This window comes from Plectropomus leopardus, chromosome 9, assembly GCF_008729295.1.
Source record: "Plectropomus leopardus isolate mb chromosome 9, YSFRI_Pleo_2.0, whole genome shotgun sequence".
Classification (NCBI taxonomy): Eukaryota; Metazoa; Chordata; class Actinopteri; order Perciformes; family Serranidae; genus Plectropomus; species Plectropomus leopardus.
In genome coordinates, this window is record NC_056471.1 from 29,865,640 (window position 1) to 29,881,947 (window position 16,308).

Genomic DNA, 16,308 nt, shown 5'->3' on the forward strand with positions numbered 1-16,308 from the left:
ATTTCAGATTTGTTATATTGTTGAATTTTAATTATTAATGCATTGATGTGTTCATCACTTTAATGCTGGAGTTAATATGAATTAAGTAATACACTTTTAGCCTGTGAGTTTCCCGCCTCATCTTAACCAAAATCATATTTAATGTGTTGATTGTTGGAGAGACGACGGGATAAATGAGACTTGGATCATGCTGCGTGAGTTGTGTAAGAGTTTATAAATGGGGTTTTCTAAGTTTTTGGATTCTTCATTCACTGTTCATTGTTCTTTAAATCTGTTGTAAAGCTGTTAAAGAGACCTTGTTTTTCTTTAAGTGTAATATACGCTCCATTTTTAAGGTGGAAGAAATGAACTAAATAAACTAACAGCAATTTCTTGTACTTTTACTTTCAATACTACAGTACATTCAATATCATAAAATGACTTTTAAAACTTTAAGTACAGTAAATATCAGACAGTAGTATATAATAGGTGACTTGAACTTTTAGTTCAATTTTCTGGTAAGATATCTGTATTTTTCACTCAACTTTGTTTTTCAGGTACTTCATCCTGCGCTGACTGTAACAGGGTTTGTTGATGGAAAAAAGTTTCTCTGCACACATCAGAGGGACATTTGTTAAATTGTGAGAAATTGTTGTTTTTCTCATGTGCCTGTTTCTTACCTACATGGTGGAGCAGCGTTTTGTTATCATGCAGCACAGACCTGGAATAACCTGTTAGCCAAACCCCGACTATAACCACTTTTCACACTGCCCACTCCACCAAGTAATGACTCCTAACTTCTTTTTAACTTGATTTTTTATATCACTTCAACACTTTTACACCTGGATCGACATCAGTTTTCTTGGGCTGCATTCACATGCCTTTGATTTAATTTCTTTTGAAAAAATAGGAAATAAACATAATGAGCAACTTGGCAATAAATTAGAAAAAAAACACACAAAAAAAAAATTTAGCTAGCGGTGATTGTTATTATTATCCAACAACAGGGGAAAGATGCCCCGAAAACTACATTTATATACTGTATCTGTTAATTTTAATTTTCTTGTAACTTTAAACTCATTTCTTACAAATTTTTGGGCCATCTCTTGATAAGTTCCTCGTCTCTTCTTCCTGTTTTTTGACAGAAAGCAAACCAATTTGCTTAGTTTTCAAAGGGGTAAATAATATCTTTGCACCTCTTGTCTGCACTTTTGCTATTTTTAATGGTGATTTTTACTTTATTTCTTTTTAAAACCATTTATCATTCATCTAATATTGTAAATCTGTATCCTTTATTATGTTTTATATTTAATTGCTCTGTAAAGTTTTTTTGAATTGCCCTGTAGTAGGAAATGTGCTGAAGCCGCCTTGCCTTACCTTGGCGTCCTTCTCGATCTTCTCCTCGTTTACTCCCTCCTCCCTGCTGCCCTTCACAGCCGGACAAATGACCAATCACACAGACAGACAGACAGACAGACAGACAGACAGACAGACAGACAGACAGACAGGTAGAACAACAGACACAAAATCAGGTCAGCGTGGATGGAAAGACAAAGAGCTCAGAGCCTCTCAACCCAGGTAATCCCTGAAGATGACATTATCTGCCCCAAAGCATTAATATTACATCTCCGTCTGTAAACTAAAACACATTTGAGACACAAACTGTGTTATTGTGCTCTCATTTCTCCCCCAGCCCACACCTAAACCTCTCATGACCGTGTAACAGCATCAACAGCAGCTCTCATTATCAGGAAACACAAGTCTCTCCACCAGCCCCTCTCTGTCTCTCTCTACCTGCAGGAGGATCACCAGCAGCTTCTGATAGTGCCCCGAGGTGTCACCGCAGATATCTTTCTCCAGCTTGCTGCTGAACTCTGGAGGAAAGACGAGAAAGGGGGCAGAAGATTGTTTACACTTTGTGTTCACGAAAGTCACGCGCGGCTGCAATCGACCCCAGTGGGCCCTCGTCTGTTGTACCCGAGGATCTCCGACAGCAGAGATTGGATTAGTCGGCTAACGGACAGCTCGGCCTTCTCTTTTGTCCAGATCAAATAAACTGGCCTCTTTCCCTCTGGCGCTTTGTTGTCACACTGTTTTCCACTGTGGTTTGTTGCCATTTGAAGCTGATATGTTCGAGACGTTCTTACAGCTACACAAGTGTTGAGAGATACAGTGTATTCATTACACTAATGACACAACTTCTCCATGTTACAGTGGGAAACCAGAGAGGTGCACCCGGGAAATACGTCTTCTACATCTTCTGCTCACTGGAGAAAATACCACTGATATCAGAAATCTATACAGAATTATAAAAATCATTTTGTATTGTGTCAAACTTTTATACCCTCTTATGATCATTACGGTTAAGATACTTATTTTGATCTCATAAAGCAATACATTTTCCCCAGTGGAATATACTGGGAGGTCACTATACACCACACTTTTCACTGCTTCACTTTGCCATCAGACAGCCCTTTCAGACGGGGAAATGAAGCCGTTATCTGCTTCTCTTCAAATTTACTGAACTCCACTGACAAAAACAGCTACTTCACCTTGTAGAACCCCGGAGCTGCTGTTCGACCGCTGCCTCGACCTATTAGTTTGTTTGTTATTACCAGACTTTGGTGAATTAAAAGTAACCCTTTAAAACACCAAAGTTTTCTGTTACAGATTTGCAAAAACCTTAAGTGATATTTCAGAAATGTCGACAAAATGCAGTCGCGAGATGACTGTTTCCACTGAGTGATGTCATGCGACTTCTCCTCCCGCAATAACATGCCAAGAAACATGGCGAAGGCTTTATTTCTTTTGCAGCCACCGCACAAGCCGTCATTATTTCCAATGAAAGGCAACGTAGGCGTGTCATGTGAGCCCCTTAAACATTGGCCACATATGAGGGATTTCTGGAAGGTGATAGTCCACAATTTCACAGAGGAATTATGGATTCAAAACTTCTGGATGATCAGCTCAACTTTTTAATAGTTATACGATTCAATAACTTGTAGCGCCTGCTGCATCATGTCCGAAGGAGCCAGTTTACTGACAAGCCCAAAGCCATAGCATCATGAGACCTATAATATACTTATATAATAAACTGTTTCCATTCCAGATTTGTGGAATATGGCTTTTTGGAATCGCCTGAAATACCACCTGCTGCGAGTGTAAAAACGTATTTTGGAAACTGGCATGTTTCGATTAGGTGTATTTTATATTCGCAATTTTTATTTGTGAAATTTGAGAATTGATGGACCCCCCCAATGACTGTTTTTGTCAATGAAGTCTGGTGGATTTGAAGAGATGTTTATAAGAGCTTCAGGTCCCCATCTGAAGGGGCTGACTGATGGCAAGGTGAAGCTGTGAAAATATCCTAAATATTGTGTACAATTACTGATTGTGTTTTTTTTTTTCAAAATGCAGTAAAACACTGTAAATCTTAATGCTTTCTAGGGCCAATATTGTGTAATATTGTAATTCATGTAACATTAATATACTGTTGACGTAAACTGTGGCATTGCCTCTGTAAAATAAAGGTAGGAAGCTGGCAACTACAGCTGCCAGAATTTACCTGAATTTTATGGGAAAGATTTTAACAGCATGCTTTTTTTTTTTTTAGGTGGGCCTTTTTCCTGTGGCCAAATTACGTTCTGCTGCAGCCCCGTCCAAAAAACAAGACTTTTTTACTTTTTTTACTTTTTAAACTCTTGGCCACATAACACCGATACCCAGAGCTTAACTGACAAACAACAGTGAACATGTTAATCTGCTTTTGTCTCACTCACCTTTCTTGTAAACTTTGACGATGTCTTTCATCTGTTCGCCGGTCCTGGAGGCCAGGATCTCAATCAGCACGTCGTCATCAGTCCCGGCACCCTGCGAACCAAAGTCAATATGAGACAACATGGATTTGTGCACCAGCGTGTTCTCATTCTGTCTGTCTTAAGGTCGATAAAGAGCAATATTTTGCGATTAAAACACACAAAAGCTGCAAAAATGTTAAAGAAAAATGGATGAGGAAAATAAATATTATTTGTCAGCACAAAACAGCGACGAGGTATGCAATTAGAGAATGAATAACCTCAGCTGAAGAGAGAGTTCAGCTTCGAGGTCCACTCTTTACTTAAAAGCAAATTCTCCTCTCTTTGCTCTAATTAACCTCCATGCAAAAATGTCTTACGCCCCGAACAGATGGGGAGGTAGGTGTGATAGGAATGTCGAGGCCAATTCCTAAATGCTTTGCTTTCACTTTGATTGAACATTTAATTTGCACTGCACAAAAGAAAATGTGATGAAAGAATAATGAATACTGAAAAAAAAGTCCATTTACAACTTGGAGGAACCAGAGTTTTGCCAAATCTATTTTCCTTACTTCAAAGTAGTTTGACATAAAAATCAGCAGGTGGTGAGTATGTTATGACTCAAAGATAATAAGATATCTGAAAGTTCAGTAATTTATACAACTATAAAGTAAAAGATCTGGTAATAGATCTGTTCTACAGCTCCAATAAATCTGATAAATCTGTGCACTGTAAAAAGAAACGAATTGTTTTAACTTTATAAACGAGTGTCTAGGCTGCTTTAAAAATCTAAGTTGAACGAATTTAAGAAGATAATTTGAGGTAATTTTGTAATAATTCAACTTTTCTCAAATTCAGTCAACTTACCAGCGTTTCCAAGTTAAAACCAAATACTTTCTTTTCACAGTGCCGATGGTTTGTGCTACTTTAGTGTGACATCTTATCAATTTGAGCCACATCAGAGGTGCAGCAGATAGATATGAAGAAAAATCTCATATTCAGGACTGTTGTATTAACCTACACTGAGAAGCAAAGACACAACACGTCATTGGAAGCAGTCCCAAGGACAATAAGACGGGACTGTGTCCCTAAAGAGTTTATCAAATAAAATCCAGCTTTAACCTCTGACCTTGGACAGATTTGAAGCACATACATAAAGAAAATGACACCATATGGGAAATTATTTTCATCATGGAGCATGAGTACTTGTAAGTATAATAGTTTTGTCTGTTCTTTACCTTTATTTGTCCAGCTTTGTTGTCTTTGTCCCTGGCTGTTTCTGTCTAAGGAGTCAATTCCTTGTATATGTGCACATATTTGGCCTCAAAAGGTGATTCTCATTCTGAGGTTTCTTGTGCTTGGCTCACAGAGTAACATTTTTTCCAGCTGGTTGTTGCTCATGTAAATTTTAGCCTGATTTTGGCTGCAACAACCCAATACTTTTAATATTGGCTTATTTAATTCAATGAGCATGAAATGGTTTTCAGCACATTGCTGTAAAGGTTCGGTGAGTCATTCTTGTTTTGATTCAACAAACACACAAACAAAAACCAAAACATGTTTGGGATTTTTAGCACTTACTACACAAAGAAGGTCCAACCTTGAGCAATTTACAACTAATTACAATTTCCTGACAATGCAACAAACAAAATCAAAAAAACAACACCTGAAAAAAGTTTGATACCTGTGACAATGTACAACAATGCATCTTTTGAACATCAAATTAACTGATATGTCTTTTCCTAGTTCTGAAATTTCAAGCTATTAGCAACTCATAAGAAGTTGCAGCTGCTGAATGCTAATAAAACTAGAAATCTGCACTCAGTCAAGAGCAGATCTAAAAGTCCTGAAATTCTTCACACATCCCCAAATCCTAGAAATGTCCTAAAATCTTAGCAACGTCCTAAAATCCAAGAAATGTCCTACAACCCTAGAAATGTCCTAAAACCCTAGATCTGCCCCAAAATCCTAGAATTCCTGAAATTCTAGAAATGTCTGAATATCCCAGAAACCTAAAATCCTATAAATGTCCCAAAATCCTAACTACGTCCAAAAATCTTAGAAATGTCCTAAAATCCGACAAAATTTCTAAAATTCCAGAAACGTCCAAAAATCCTTGAGATTTCCTAAAATCATTGAAATTTCCTGAAATTCCAGCAATTTCAGAAAATCATATAAATTTCCTAAAATCCTATAAATTTCCTAAAGTGTCCTATCATCCTAAAATCCTAGAGACATGTGCAAGGCTGCTGCGACTGGCCCCTGGCCTCCTGTCATTTTACAAAAGTGGCCCCCAAGCAAAGACAGCTGAGTATTCCTGCAGTGAGGCTCATTGTTTTTAGCTGAGGAGGTTTTTGGATATGCTGCTTGGAATTTGTTGAGGACTTGCAGCACGTACCAGCCGGCTGACAGGAGTTGGAGAATAGTTTTACAACAGACGACTATAAACCATTCAGACATCTTTTAAATGGCAAATCACATGACACGGGCCTCTCTCATGGCAGACATTTAAACTTGTCGATCACAGGTTACTGATAACATCCGCAATGGCTGAGTTCCATTTATGTGAGTCAGTGCCAGGGCCTGTGTCATTGTGCACGCTGGTTTATTGGCAGGGCTTAAATAGAGAGGAACCGTCATCACTGTCTTCCTGCTATGACAAGTTGAAGTGAGTGGCGTGAAAAAGGTCTAATGCTCAGTGGAGTGTTTCAGCGACAGATGTTGAAACATCTGTGCACTAACACCGCTGAATAAACTGTATCGTCTGACGGTCTCCACGCATTTACATATAAGACCTGCAATATGCAAAAAAAGTGGCGCGTCTGGGGAAAATGTCATCAGTTACCTTGAGAGCTTTGTGCAGCTTGGAGGCGTCATATAAGGTAGGTGGGGTCATCAGGGCCACGATCAGACTCTCAAACAGCCCGCCGAGCTCCGATTTCAGAGCGTTGACCAAGTCCTGAAGGGACGAAGAGATGATTAATGACCAGAGGAACAATAACAATGACTGTGTTTACACACTGTACTTAACTTTACGTCATTTAAATGCTGCGTCATTAAAGAAAACAAAGACGTTATCTGGTGCCTTTGACTTTATTTAAAAAAAGTGAAAACACACAACTTTCCCCCTTATATTTATATATATATATATATATATATATATATATATATATATATGTGTGTGTGTGTGTGTGTGTATATATATATATATATATATATATATATATATATATATATATATAAAAAAGAGAGCTGACTGGCCTTGTGCTCTGTGGATCACAATCAAATGTAGGTCACGAAATAATATCGGGTGCTAATGGAAGACGGGAAACAACAGGATAAGTTGAGGAGGAAATCCAGGCAAAGTATGCAAACATGAAAAACAAGGAGGATTTACATTAAAAAACCTTTATTGTAGTGGCTAAATCATTAAAAAAGCCTAAAAAATGCTTTTGAAGCCTTGATGAAGGCAAACAGCTATGACAAGAATAAAAAGGGGAAAATGAACAAAAAAGTGCCTAAAAGAAGTATATTATTATTATTATCATTATTTATTATTTTTATTACTCCACGACTGATTGGCTAGTATTTATTGCCTTTGTTGGTTGTGTTGGTTAGTTTTAGGCATTAGGAGTGAGACTGGCTAAGGTTAAGGCAGGAATATCAGTGTAAGCCAATCAGAGGCAGAATAAGGCGTGGTTATGCCTTTGTCATCTTTGGAAAAACACTACAGCATTATCCTGCTATCCTCTGTTTTAGATGTGGAGTAGCTGACACACACTTCCTTTGTGCCGTAAATCGAGCCTTCATTATCCCGGGAGATTGTCCCCATTAGCGGACAGAACTGTACAGTGCAAGCGAGGCTTATAGCTGATGGTGTCATTATTCCATCGCCATTACGTTGTGCAATCAACATTTAGTTCATGACTGTAAGCATAAAAAATGGTCTTTTCCACTTCATATGCATGAACCATAACGACATCATAAAAGCATAGTGACAGGAAAAATAGACACTTCACAGAAATGCAGATTATCCTGAAATTATTACAAATAAGTGTTAAAATATAAAGAGAGCTGTCAGGTTCTTTGTGTCAGAGATGATGGCTTAAGTAACTGCACTGCTTTCACTGCGTTTCTGAGAAATGAGGATAATCATAAGAAATGTGCCCGCAGAAAAGAAAAATATATTTCCTTTGCATTGTTTCCTTAAACTAGCAGCTAATCAAATGGCACATATTCCACACAGACGGCTTTATTGATTTCTTTTTTATTACACATATGGTCGTTGCTGGGAGCACGACCCGAATGATGTAGTGAAAAGAGTGAGTAATAACGTGTGTGTGTGTGTGTGTGTGTGTGTGTATAAAACGCCACCATCTTGTGCTTGGCCAGTTCAACACATCTTTTTAGCAGCTCAATATGTGCGACCTCTAACAGAAAATCTCCTTGTTTCTAGATTACATAATCAATCTCCCTCTTCACATAACAACCTTGCTGTCATTTCAAATAAAACTCCCATAAAGGGTTTGTCAAAAGGTGCTTTACAGAGCTGAAACGATGCACTGTTAGTTTTAGAAAAATGAAACTGGAAGGAGAAAATAAGAGCATGGACTCTGCAAGATATGACTGTAAAGATATCTGTTTTTCTCTACTTTTTTGGCACCATTTCTTCTTCTGATTGTCACTGCAAATGAGTGCTTTAACCCTTTGAAACCTGGATCGACATTGCTTTTCTTGCGCTTCATTCATACACCTACACAAGTATTCAAATATTTGTGCCCTGAGCCAATTGGTTTGAGCCTCTTTAAAAAACATGGGGGAAAAGGCAATGGACAACTTTGCGAGAAATGTAGAAAATTCAATTTAAAAAAAAAAAATTATATTTTTTTTAACCTAAGGAAAAAATGTCCAGAAAACTTTATTTGTAATTATTATAATTATATATTTCAATTTTTATTACAGAGTAATCATGATGTTTTAGGAGCTTTTTTTCCTTTAAATAATTGTTTTGACATTTTTTCATGTAATTTTTTAAATTAATTTTTGGGTGATTTATTTGCTCATTTGCCTTCTTTCCAAATCTTTGAAAGAAATCATGCCAATGGTTTTAAAGGGGTAAGGCAGCGTCTCTTGCAATAAATATGTTTTATTATATGTAATGGAAGAAACTGTGATGAAAGCAAATGGGCTTCATTTTGATAAAACACTGTTAATATTCAGAGATATTCCAGGAGCTACTGCGTGATTTTTCTGACCTTTTTTTTCTCTCAAACTGCCTCATCTATTTATATTTCAGGCAGCTTATATATTTGCTTTTCAATAACCTCCACAGAAGAAAATTAACTTGCCGCCTTCAATCCACAGGTGGTCAGAGAATAACTTGACAGTGGGAGCAGAGGAGCGTAAAATGTGCAGGTCTTGTATAACAAACAGCACTGCACTCTGGTCCACTGAGACTGGAGGAAATTGGCCTTCCTGCCTCTTCCTCTCTGAATACTTTCTCATATGACTGTTGAATGTTAATGCAGAATGTCAACTCCTGCTCCTTGATTCTGAGTGACAGAAAAACTTGATGTTATAGATGACTGAGCGACTTTTTAAAAAGTGTTTCACTCTTAGAAAGATGGTCTTTTCTTAAAACTGGGTGGTGTATGCAGTAGGAAGACGCAAATACTTTTGAAATTGTTGCTACGTGACCGGAAAAAAGCAAAAAACAAACAGGAAAACAATATTATTTTCTTTTGCTCAGTATTTAGAAAACCTACAACTACCAGAATGCACTGCACCACACTAACAAATGCTCTAGCTGGTGAGCTTTTATGTGTCTTAAAAAACTCGGTTGCAAACAAGTGTCTAAATGAGACTACAGAACGACATCATGCCGAACACTGCTTTACAGCCACGTTGTGGTGGAGACGTTAAATCATGCCACCATGGCGTAGTTCGTTTATAGTCTAACGTTGGCTTTTTACTTCCGGCAACTGCATTTAGGCTTCAAAATCCTAAAAGTGGTGTGTATTTGTGTAGAGATTATCTTGCTGAGCAAAACCTGTAAGTATTATAAGCATTTGTTTACCACAGAGCTTATTTTCTGCAATAATCCCAAATCCAAAGGAAAAATCCCGTGGACTTTTTGACGAGCTAACCAGGACGATGCTAACTTCTGCGTCAGCCTACAGAAAATCATCCTCCTTGGAGCACTCTGTGTGTTGCTGGCTGTTCATCTACACACAATCTTCAAAGTGTCCAATTAAGTAGAAAAACAGAAGTAATATCAGAAAAAATGTGCTTCAAGTGCTTAAAATAAAGGCAGTTGTTCTGCAGCAACGCGGCCTGTGTGACTGATTGGGGGATGTAGTAACATACTGAGACACGGACACATTATTTTGTCTTTTTACTGGATTTGTTTGTAATGACTGTGAGGTCTGTTGAGACGTGATTTGGGATCTGGAGGGTCCTCAGTTCAAGTCCCCATATGGACTAAACACGGAGGGCGGACTTGTATCTGGAGAGGTGCCAGTTCATGCCAAAATGCCCTTGGGGACGGTACCGAACCCCAAACTGTTTTTGCAGCCCCCTCGCTCTGACATCTCTCTACTAATGTGCGTGTATAAGTCCTTATTGTGCATGTCTTTATTTTGGGCCTATGTGTGTGTAATTTGTAAAAAATAAAATAAAATAACAGCAGAGTAAATACTGAATTTCCCCATGAGGGACTAATAAATAAATGCTCTTTTTTCTTTTCTTTCTCATAATTAAAATGTGGAATATAATCAGCCTCAGAAAACAACAAAGGGACGGTGTTTTTAAGTGCACTGGAGCCGATGTGTTTGTGCCTTGAATGTTTCTGGACCGAGTGTTTCCCAGGTGGTGTCGGTGAGTGACGGGGACACAGTGACCTGCTGACATGACCCGCAACCATCCATCAGAGTGACGGCCGGCCGTCATCAGCTCTCTGTTTTGTTCCCAGCGGCTCAGCTCACCTTTCCGTAGGCCTTCTTGTACGCTGCCTTAATTTGCTGGCGTTGATCGTTGCTGCGCGCGGTCAGAAGCATGAGGATCGCATCTTCATCCGTACCTGCAGCAGAAGTCAATTAAAGCATTAAATAACACACAGAATAAAACACTCTGTTAGCATTTACCCAGACAGCTGTTCTCTATCTGAAAGAAAAAAGGTCGACCTCAGGCTCCTACAAGCCAAACGCTTTATCGCAATGTGCTGGAAAAGTGTTAGATGTCCCTCTCTTGGCCACTGGTCATTAAATTTAACTTATATAGATAGAAAGAAAACCCAATAACATTTTGTTTTTTGGATTTTTGTCAGAAACAGTGATACTAAAGGAGCATTAGATGAGTGAGATAACGCTGAAAATGTCAATTTACTGTGAGGAATGTACCCTGATTGATGTTGTATTTATGTAATTTTTCATTTTATTCATATTATTTACTGCAATTTTAAACTTTTTTTTCATCGCCTTTTGCACATCAAATTTGTGTTTAACTTCCTTTTTGTTTTACTGTATTTATTGTTATTGTAATTATTATTATAATTATCACTAGTAGTAGTAGTAGTAGCAGCAGGAGTATTATAACTAATATTGTTATTATTTAATACAAAACTGCTGTATATTTACTTTAGGGGAGAGTTCAGATGCTTGTGCATCGTGTAGTCTGTTTAAATGTATAACTGAATAAAAGTAATAAACATTTGTTTTTTAAGAATCTTTATATTCTGAATTCTTTCCTCTAGCATTATCCTGTTTGCACCTATAATCTAAGAGAAGCATGCTCTCTTTAGCAAAACCCGACCGAGAATAATTGACAGCTTGCAATAAACTACATGAGGGGTGGATAAAGCCAGTGATCCAATAATCAATAGCTCCTCAAAGTCACCAGCACTCTGATAAACAAACAAGCTGAAGAGCAGCTTGTTATTTCCTCTGAGGGATAAATTTGTTAAATTAGTTAAAGCCTCGCTGATCTGTTATAACAGCTGTGATTAAAGGCAAAGGTCAGGTCATCATTGTTCTCGCCACTTTTAAATTCTCTAATCCCCCATTAATTGTTTATGTCCTTATGACTCTTATTGTGAAAGCTCTAAACTGGCAGGAAGCAGGAGATGAAAGTGAAAAATGTGCTGAATGCAGGTTTATATTTAGCAGGAGAAACATCAGCATTAATGATTACGTTGTGTAGTGCATCTTTAATTTGATGATTGTCATCGGGCCCATTGATTTACACTAACGACCGCAGCTTCTCATTTTGCATCTCTGCAATTAAAAAAGTATCACCTGCGGGAGGGAAATGGGGTCAAAGGTCAAACTATTAAAAAGAAAACCAAATTAAGCGAAATGGCCTTAAAACAAAGACATAAATTATGTGACACAACCTTCAAGTTATTCCTCTCTCACAAATGCCCACAGCAGATTTCAGATGTTGTCTTAGTTTGTGCTCCTAGTTAGTTCTTCACTTGAGTATTTGTCACTTTATACTTTTACTTCACTACATTTCAGAGGGCGATATTGTACTTTCTACTTCACTATATTTGCCTGAAAACTTAAAAAAATAACAAATTACCAATCATTTTAAACAAGTGCAGCTGCAAAGATTATTTTGAATCTTTATTTAGACTAAAATCATTGAGGGCGAGCCTGCATTTACAATGATGTCGAGCACATAAAATATAATGAAATAAAATTAGAGATTATTTGAAATTAATTGAGATTAGTTGATTAATCAATCGGTCCATTGACATAAAATCAATTGCCAACTATTTTGATAAACATGTAGGTCTTTATTGTTTATTTATTTTTTTTATTGTGAGTTCAGGGGTTGTTTTTTGATCATTTTATATTTGTGGGTGGGTTCTTATATTTTTGGTTTGTGGTGTTTTTTTGGTTTGTTTTGGGGTTGTTGTTTTTTTATATAATTGTTTGTTTCATGGCCGTTTTTTAATAATGAGTACACCATCACATATTATTATTTTTGAAAGTTTGAAATCAGTTTTACAGTAAAATAATTCTGTGATGACCGAAATGTTAAAACTAACCCCGACGTAACCTTTCTCCTTCCAAGCTCGTGTCACAACATCCTGTAATCCTGCCAATATTTAATCATGTTTGGCAAAAATATTTATTAAATTCAATATTTTATAAAAAAAATATATTTTTATAGGGCAAAAAACACATTTTTGGAGCATAATTTTTTTTTTTTACTTCATTTTGAATGATTTTACTTTTTTAGTTCCTTATCATTATAATCATCTCAGATTGTTTACCAGTCCGCCCTCTGCTTCAGCCATCACATTACAGACTGGGCTTTTTTATGGTGTGTGTGTCTCTATGTTTGCCAGGACACAAAGTGCTCATTACTGTGGTGTTTTTGCAGAGCATGTTGTGGAAATGACTTAATGCTCCTACTTGCTTTAAAGTTTAAGTTTAAAACTTCTCAGTTTCTCTTCTAATTGGACCAAATATACACTGTATTAAAATTATTCCTACACACCAGAGGATTACACTAATTGTTCCAACAGTAAACGGAAACGCTTCCCTGACAGCTGTGTCATTACTGTGTTTTATTGGTTTTAGAGAGCAACAAAACAAGCATTAAATTGCAAAGTAAACTTTTTAAAATATACTAATGACACAAACACATAAATGGGACACACCTGTCACATGTGGGGACTGTATGTGCAAATAATTCAGCCAGTCCAGCTGCCGGATGAGAATGTTTGTATTGTGCAATTCTGCAAACCACAGGAAGTTACATTTGTATGCATATCAATGTTTATAAAGTGATGCAGTTCAGACGACAGCATCGTCACAACAACATAAAATTGAAAATTTAAACAAAGTTTGAACACATCTGCTTATGAAATGTACAAATGTGTAACAGACCCATATGTTAAAATGCCAAACTTTGCGTGTGTGTGTGTGCGCGTGTGCGTGTGTCTAAAACCAGGTCTACTTTGTTAAATCCAGAGTGTGTTTTTAGCCATCTAACACCCTTTTTGTGACTCTCTGGCTCTCTCTGTTATGTTATTGCTGCAGAATGTGTTACACTGGAGTTATTTTAAACCTCAGTACGTCTCATACAAACGCTGTAAGGTGCGTTGTGCGTTGGTAACAGAGGCCAAGGACCACTAACCAAGCTGTTGTATTTGACACCCTGGGAACGAGAGCAGTTTGACCTTTTTCTATATGAGATAGCAGATCCCAGTGGTATAACATGCTGAGTGTGAAAGTAAACAGCAGTGGGGATGGGTAAAGAAAACTGACCGATTCCTTTCATGGCTTTGTGGAGGATTTCAGCATCGTGTTTGGCGTTGAAGTTGACGAAAGGTCTCACGCTGCCCCTGTATGCCTGCAGAAAGACAGCAAAAAAAATAAATTATAAATGTGTTTTTAGCAGATAGTTTTCTCTCGTGTTTCTTTACTCTGGCTGCGGAAACTGCTGCTATATGTCTCTATGTGCAGGTGTTTACAGATGTTTTCACCAACCTCCAGAAACCAGCAAACCTGCAATGAAATCTTTTTATGCATATTTTAACTGCTCAGGTGAATTAAATGAGAATCACCTGTAACATACTTGGTAAAGTGGGTGCTAAAATATGTATATTGTTTCAAGGTTTTATTGCTCTTTCATGATTTGTGTTTCAACTGCTTCCCTTGCGTAATAAGAATAAAACCATGAGCATAAAAAATTTAAAGATACTGAATATTACTGCAAATGTTGGTAGCTGCACTATAAAACTATTGCTTCAGGCCATCAAAACCCACCCGGGTTTCAACGTTGACAATTCAAACTCCGGGGCAAGTACTGTAAGTATAATTTAAATCAAGTCTGGCTGCTGCTTTATGCAACACGGGTAATTTAAAAAATGTGCCGAGTTTTAGATTGTTCTCCAGGGGAAATGTCATCTGAAGAAAAAGCAATAAAACATCTGCCTCAGCTGCAGCTTTGTTCCAAACTCTGAGCAGGTGGACCAAGTGGACGAATATTGTCTCCCCCTCCTCTCAATAAAGTTTTTATTATCTCTTTGGTTGGTTATCCGTTTTCAAGAGAGCAACCTCTTGAACGATGACGATGTTCACGCTGAAGTGTCGCTCTCATGCATCACTGTCACAGCTTTGATCATGCCTGCATGCATCATGAAGTTGACTAAAGCACAATAAAACACCTTTTTTCTACAGTAAAACCAGTCGTGAGCCATTTTCAAACACAAACTCACTACTATGATGTGAGTCAACATTTATTGTTCATTCTCTCTTTTATTACAACATTTAGTATTCATCTTCTACAAAGACATCAGCACGAGCTGTCAAACTGTCTTTTTCAGCAACGCTATTGTGGTCATGTTTTTAAGCACCACTTTGAGCCAAACTGCAAATATCTTCATTACTGCTGGATGGATTTTCAGGAAAAGTGGTACACACATTTATAAGTCCCCCAAGACCATCAATAAATGACTTTGAGGAACCCCAGATTTTTCATCTAGCGCCACCAGTAGGTCAAAAGTTTTACTTAACCACTGAAATATTTCCCCATCTACCAGACTGGTTAGCTTTTCGTCTTATCATTTAAGGTCCAGGGTAAGAAATCTCAACAACTACTGCAGGGACTGTCAGTATATTCCTTAGACGCTGCCTTCACATGCTGCTCGGGGATATCTTATTTACCGTATTTATGAGTAACAAGCAGAAGAACGGCCCTCCAAAGTCAGAATTATGAGTGGGAAATTGTGAAACTACAGTGACACCCGAGTTGTCGAGTTGTGACGTTTGCGTGAAAAAGTGAAATTACGCCATCCGCCACTTGATCCCCACGAAAGAAAGACTTTTCCCCATTGACAGTTTTTTTCTCTTCTCTCATAGTAACAGTGTTTTTTTAGAGAGGCTATTAAACAGGAAGAATACATGTTTTAAGCAACGGTTAAATCAAAGTCAGTGCTAATCTCAAAGAATGGCTGTTGTATTAACCTTTCAAGTACCATCAGGGAGCTTTGTCTCCCGACTGTCCTTTGATGAAATAGTAACCCTGAAGAGACACAATAGACACACAAACCTGCAGTTTCCATGCACGTGGAAATACAATATGGTGCAAATTAGACCACAGTCATCAACTTAAACTGAGCTCTTGCCTTCACTTTACATCTTAAATCAGCTTATCCTCTTCAGACAGTCTGAGATCTCTCAACAGCCTCGAGAGGATAAAATCAAATCAAGGATATCAAATGAAGCTGCTCCTACTCTTTTGCGCCAATGTGAGTATACGGTATTGCACAAGTCGCACTTATGTTTAACTAATGAGTGAATTGTTGCAGAGAGTCTTTCCGGCAAATCAGGGATCATATAGAGGTTGTGGTACACATCAGGTCTTCACAGAGTAGAGGAACTGGGAAAAATGAGGATTCAATCAAATTTATGGAAATAAAAATTGTCTCTGGTTGCATGCAAATCAGAGGCTGGAGCTGACAGTTATTTGTGATGTGTTTTGTTTGGGACTGATCATGCAGCACTGGTTTCAGTGTGGCTTG

At 37.7% G+C, this 16,308-nt stretch overlaps 1 protein-coding gene across 1 annotated transcript in view; it reads right to left on the reverse strand.

The window, feature by feature from the left end:
* Window positions 1–16,308, reverse strand: part of anxa5a (annexin A5a) — a 28,850-nt gene that overhangs the window by 8,590 nt on the left and 3,952 nt on the right. Inside the window, 6 exon segments of the mRNA XM_042493558.1 lie at window positions 1,357–1,407; window positions 1,774–1,853; window positions 3,759–3,849; window positions 6,619–6,732; window positions 10,757–10,851; window positions 14,051–14,135. Coding sequence (XP_042349492.1) covers window positions 1,357–1,407; window positions 1,774–1,853; window positions 3,759–3,849; window positions 6,619–6,732; window positions 10,757–10,851; window positions 14,051–14,135 — 516 coding nt within the window.